At 40.6% G+C, this 6466-nt stretch overlaps 1 protein-coding gene across 1 annotated transcript; it reads right to left on the bottom strand.

The window, feature by feature from the left end:
* Positions 1-3279: 3279 nt before the first annotated feature.
* On the bottom strand, positions 3280-6081 carry LRRTM1 (leucine rich repeat transmembrane neuronal 1). The gene has a single exon (XM_010148313.1). It carries the CDS (start codon positions 5180-5182, stop codon positions 3617-3619), a length of 1566 nt encoding a protein of 521 aa, XP_010146615.1. The 5' UTR covers positions 5183-6081; the 3' UTR covers positions 3280-3616.
* Between the last annotated feature and the right edge of the window lie 385 nt (positions 6082-6466).

The following is a 6466-nucleotide window of genomic DNA, read 5'->3' as shown; positions in this document are numbered from 1 at the left end:
GTGTATTGATGTTAGCAGCAAGAGATTGCATATTAAAGATCTGTAACACTGCTAGTGTTAGCCATCTTCAAAAAAGGCAGCTCTTTTGCTTGCCTTTCACCCTGTCTTGTATGTTAAAAGACACTTTAAAAAGAAAATCATGTTAATTCCCTAATTATAAGAGGGAGATTAGTCCTGTTAAGTGGAACATTAAAAGGGGAGTATTTAAAATATTTTCATTCCTTCAGTATTCCCCAAACATCTCCTGAACAAAGTGTCACAACTAACCCCAAAAGCATCTTTTTTTTTCTTTTTTGTTTTTTGAAGCCATTTCTTAAGCCAGAATAAGAGCATCAAAAGAGAGAGAATGACATATCTCTGGAAAGTTGGTGAACATGAAATTTGGAAGAAAAAGTTAGGGAAAATTTGTCACTGCAGTTGCTATAACTGCAGGACAAATGTAATCATTCTCATATATAACCATGCAAGCAGCCTGGAGCAGAATGAATAGCTGGCTTTGCAATAGCTGGACTGAAAATAAATACTTGCTGCTTTATTTCTTTACAATCCATATATTGTTCATGTAATCTTTCAGACTAGATCTGGGCACTCTGTGGAGTACCTTCTAGCCATTTAAGAGCAGTGACGCCCCTCTTTCCACCAGTAGATATCCAGAGGGTATCCAGATCACCAGACATCCTTTGGGGATCATTAGGAGGTTTTGTTTAGAACATTTTACCGTTAGAAAAGTTCTCTGCAGGAAAATTTTGAAATACATCGTTTTCTGAAGTTTAATAAATGTTGTGCTCTATATGAAGGGTCGATCCATCATCCTACTAAGGGTGGCAGTTCTTTGGTGGTCATTACCTCTCTTCAGGAGAAATGGCAACAGGCAATATTGAAATCAGCTCTCACTTAGGAAATCACTGAAACTTTAAAGAAAAATGTTCTGTTCAGTTTACTTCAGCTGTCAATGCAAGATGCATGAAGCACAGAGATTAATAGATTCCAAAGGCAGAATTGCTCATGTCTTTGCAAACATAGCTTGAGAGTGCTAACACCAATAAACAGCAGGAGTAATTCCAGAGGGGTGCAATCACTAGTGTGTTTAAAATACAACCCACAAATATGCTAAAAATACATAGAAATACAACCACGGGACGATTTTTTCTCTGTATCAGTCTTGCATGAGATTTACAGGGGCAAAACCATGACTGAACTAATTACATTTCCTTATAGCAACAGGGGGACACTGTAGAAATAAAGCTAATTAATATGTTACCTTTTTTACCATATGCAGACAATATTTTAACAATCTGGGTTGGAAATTAGTTGTGATCAGTCCTTCTGGCTGCAGTGCTGCATGTTGATCTGAAGAATATATAACGTAGTGCAAAGTTAGAGAGCCAATTTTTCGCAGTTAAATTCCCTATTGATTTCAGAGGAGAGTTTAATGGGGGAAAAACATGTAGTTTGGCCCTCAGTTAGCATGGCATGGAGTATTTTCTCTTAAAATATGATCAGGCCCCCAAAGAGACAAGGGAGTCTGTACCTACTGGATGCCCTTGCTGTTAGGTTCATACATGAACAATCAGCGCCTCAGATCACTTGGAAGATTCAGGATTGCTTAGGCCCTTGTGGGTTTGAGGCATAGAAACAGAAATGTGCATTTCTTTAAAGAGAAAAAAGCCTAGTTTTAACAGTGCTAGTTTTTTTTCAAAGCTGTGGGTGAATTTTCAGTGCTTTAATAAAGAAGCAGTTGATTTTCATTATATTTCGTATTTAAAAAGTCCTGTCCCAATACATAGTCTCATTTCCTTCACAGATGGCATTATAGTCTCACTAAATAAAATTTTTTTCCAAGAGGCTATCACCATATTTAATATTAAACAGGTTGAGATGTACCAAATAGAAGAAAGTAAGTTCTGATCCATAAAAATAGTGTCAATCAGAAAAAAAATATAAAATTCCCTCTTTAACTTGTTATGCTAAAACATTCTGTGCAGGAAAAAAAATGCCTTATTCTGTGCCTTTTTAAGTCTGCTGTAGCATTTTAAGATTAGGATGCACTTTGATGCTATAGAAAAGAAAAAAATATAGTTAAATTATGCATCAGATTTCTGATTTTTTCCTCTGTTGGTCTATCTAAGGATAGACAAATATGTACGAAGCACAGAAATATTACCCAATTCATTTTCCATAACATTTTATTAGCATGTAATGCTGTATAAGAAAATTCCAAGGATCTCTGACTGGTGTTACAAAACTACCTCATCTTCATTAGTATGAGAGGCATTGTCAAAAAGATCATTCAGTAGGATGTTCACATACTGGAATGAAAAATCCAAAATACAAGAAAAGGAAGCCTTTATTTAAGGGCAGTAAGAAAAAAAACACCCAGCAGTGTGATTCTACAGTATTAAATCTCTGCTTATATCCATCAATTCCTTTTATCAGACATTAGTAAGGAGGGTTCACATACTTTCAGCCTCTGCAGAGATTTTAGAGTTGTTTTGTTAGTGAAGGCTGGTGGTGAAAGTGAGGGACATGAGATAGGCTTTGCTAGCAGTTTACTATAGGACCCAGAAGTATGCTCTGGTAACTCTGTCTTACTCCAACAGGGTTACAGCCGAGGTTTTACTCTTGAAACACAGGTTTCACCACCGAGAACTGAATAGCTTTTGCTTTTCTCCATTCACCATGGCACCACAGTGCACAAAACAAGGGCTTCTTTGCTCTTAGCATATCTCAAAACAAGTGTAGAAGTGGGAGATGCTAGTAAAAGCCCTTATTTTCTTATAAAGAAAATAATGACAAGCACTATTTTTGGCAGTGTTTCAGTTGTTTGCTTTTGTTGTTTTTTCTTTTTAGTGAGATTTTGCAATATGATCAGTTTTGATACAAAATACTTCTGGGGGTTATGATGCAGTTTTTATGAAACTTAGAGCAACTAACAAGTGAGCTGTACTTAAAAATCATCAGAAATCTTGTCCTCGGGACACGTCCAAAACTTTAGCCTTTCTGAGGTGCACTGGCACCTTGTACTGACATCCAATTACAGATAGCATGTGAACAAAAATATAATTCCATTGTCATGCTCCATATCTTCAGTAACATGATGTAAGAGAATGTGTACTAATTACAATGTGAAGCCATCTTGTTAATTTTAAGTTTTCTATTTAATGTGGCTTCTTTGCTCCTAGGCTTCCATTTCAACACTCAGTATGAAGAGAAAAAGAGGTTAAACTGTTGCATTTTGTATACAGGGAACAATTCATGTAATATACACCAGTCTGTAAAAACTGTAAATGCTATTTTTTTATTTTAAACATTTTTCTTAGTTTACAAAAGATCAATAATTTGTACCTTTTTACACTCTCAGATTCCTGAATATTGACAGATCTTCAGAGGGAGTATTAGCATATGAAACCTTAAGATTGACTGTCCTGAAGGTTTTTAAGACACGATAAAGCTAAAATATCAAGTCTTTTAGACAAGCCCCTCTTAACAATTTTGGCAGAGGAGCACGTCAGAAACCACCAGCAAAGCACAGCACCCCCCCACCCCCCCAGCCCCGTGCCACTGTCTGCCTGCACGCTGTTATTTGGTTGCACACTGGTTAAATCCCAAAGGAAAATCACACCTCGCATTCCCTCGCTGGCTGCTGGTGACAGGAGCAAGATCCGTACTCATTAATGATCACCAGGGCTCCCTCAATGTGGTTGGGTTTGTAATCAACGTAATACTCCTGGGCTGACATGGCAGCCATTTGATGCATGGTCTGTTTTTGCTTCTGCTTTCTGCGCTGTGTTACAAAGCACTGTCTTAGTTGCCTTAAGCCGGCTGGAAAGCACTTCCAGGAGACATATAACACTAAAACCACGATGAGGAAGGAAAAAATCAGTGCCATGGTCCCCGTCACCACTTTGTGAATCTGGACGGCGTTCTCTGAGTTCTCGCTGGGCATGGTCACGGTTATGGCGTACGTCGTTTCATCCCCTTCGCTGTCCTGCACGTCGTATGTGGCGGTGGCAGAGCCATAGCTGAATGTTTGGTCGCTGTTGTTTGTTACCGGGGAGAGGGTGTTAACACTTGTTGGGTCTGCCGCGTCTTCACACAAGTGGAAAGCATACACCGCGTCCAAAACATCCTCGCCCTGTGCGTACTCAGGGGTGGCACAGAGCAGATTGCTGTCGTAGCGACCCTTGAAGTTGCTCAGCCAGGAGGCCAGGGCACAAACATTACGGCTGCAATCCCAGGCGTTTGCAGAAAGGCTGATGCTAGTGAGGGACTTCCAGGAGTCGAGGACTCGGGAGTCGATGTAGGTCAGCCGGTTGGAGTCCAGCTGCAGGGATTTGAGGTGAGGTACACTTTCGAAAACGTGAGGTTCGATGTATTCGATTTCGTTGCCGGAGAGATCCATTTTTTCAAGTTGCCATATCCAGTCCAAAGTGTTTACTACGATGGTAACTTTATTCCTTCGCAAGCAGAGAGAGTGAAGGGAGATGAGCCTGGGAAAATGGGCTAAATTCACCTTCACCAAGTCATTGTGCTCGAGGTGCAGCTCAGTGAGTTTGAACAAGCCTGCAAAAGAGTTTCGAGCCAGGCTCTTTAACTGATTGTATCCTATGTCTAGAAACTTCAGGCTGCGACAGTCCTGAAAAATTCTCACTGGCACAAACTTGATGGCGTTCGACCGCATGTGCAAAGTTGTTAGTTTTCTCAGCCCGTGAAACAGGTCAGGCTCCAAAGACTGTAGGTTGTTGTATGATAAATCCACACTGCGCAAGTTTGGCATGGGTCGGAAAGTGGTGTTGGACAGTTGGGTTATTTTGTTGGAACTCAGGGTGAGCTCTTTAACTCGCCGCAATTTTTGAAAGGCATTCCCCTCCACTGAGCAAATGTGATTGTGATCCAGATAGAGCCACGTGAGCTGCATTAACCCTGTGAACTGTCCATCATGCAGCTCTGAAAGGCTGTTGTACCGCAGAGACAAGCCCATCATGCCCGACAGGTTGCGAGGCATCTCTGTAAGATTCAGTGATTCACAGTACAAAAGCCTGCCCTCACACCGACATAGCTGTGGACACCCACTATTCACGGCTGGAAGCATTTTAGAAAAGATACCCAGCGTACACAATATCAACCCCGGGGGCTTCCTCAGCAGCCAGTTTAAACAGAGACCAATAAGAAGGAAATCCATTAGCAAGAATATTTCCAAATATGCTTGAGAATGTCCATTGAATCTTTTCAAATTCTACATCATATTTTATTGAAGGGAAAAAAAATACCAAAAACCAAAACAAAGCCAGAAAACCAAAGCAAAACAGCAAACAGAACAAACACAGAGGCAAATATTTCACTTTACAGCATGCAGGAGCTGCGCAGCATTAAAGTTCACAGACATTCAAAGGTAAAATGATAGTGATTTTTTTCATGTTAAATGCTGCAGCAAAGAAAAAAAAAATCTTTCTTCATGAAAGAATTTAATTAAAAAGTGTCTTACCCACCCTTTTCCAGAGAGTGACAACCTCCATTCAGTTGCTTCCTTTGTGTTTGGACTAATTATATGCAGAGCTAAAAAAGACCCCTCTGTGCTACAAATTCAGTCCCTTTCAATTTTGTGCAAGGCTGGCAAGCTCACAATGTCTCACTTCGCTTCTGCTCAAAGACCGAAAGGCTTGTCCAGCTAGCTTTTTAGCTGACTCCTAGGACCTGCAAGTTTCAGAACTATGTACATGAGCTTGATCTTCTGCTTCTCCCTCTGTCCTTTTCTCTGCAGTTAACACTGTGGCGTGAAAAAAACTCCAAACTCTTTACTAACGACTCCACAGGATTTGTCAGTCTGTTTAATGTCCATCATTTGCAACGACCATTGACCGGCACAACCTTTACTCCATAGAGAGATTACCATTCATTCACTGACCGGCTAAGGGTAGCTTTATTTTCCATTCTTTGTTCGCTTTGCTTGTTAGGTGATGCTTAGAGGAGAGAGAGACAGCAAGAATCCCTTCCCTTCAGCTGAGCAGTGTGTTGCTAGAGCATGCAGAGGCACCTAGTGTTCACTGAGTGTCGTAAGCTGCTCATGGTTGTACGCCTGCACTGTGCATCTCAGACATGGGCAGATGGAAAAGGGGTGGGCATAAAACCAACATTGGAGCGAACCAGGAAAGTAATCTATGCTCTTTGATGAAATGGAAAATACTTTAAGGCTATCTTCGCCATTTCTCAAACGCGCAGGCACACACATCATCAAGAGCGAGGCAGTGCTGAGTAGAAAGCTTGAGAATTAGGATTTTTTCTTTTCTTTTTTTTTTTGGCTTTTGTTTAAAGTGTGAATTTATAAGCCATTAGCCGGGAGAGGGAGATACCTGATTTCTTGCTTTGGGAAGGAATATGTAACCCAGTATCTTTGGATTGCTTTTGCTCTCTAATCTAATGATGATATTTGCCTTTTGGAGTCTTGGGGTGGGGGAGTCTTGGGGTG

The sequence above is a fragment of the Eurypyga helias genome, unplaced genomic scaffold, assembly GCF_000690775.1.
Source record: "Eurypyga helias isolate BGI_N326 unplaced genomic scaffold, ASM69077v1 Scaffold39243, whole genome shotgun sequence".
Lineage (NCBI taxonomy): Eukaryota > Metazoa > Chordata > Aves > Eurypygiformes > Eurypygidae > Eurypyga > Eurypyga helias.
The sequence above is the reverse complement of the archived record's forward strand: the minus strand, read 5'-3'. Positions and strand labels throughout refer to the sequence as shown.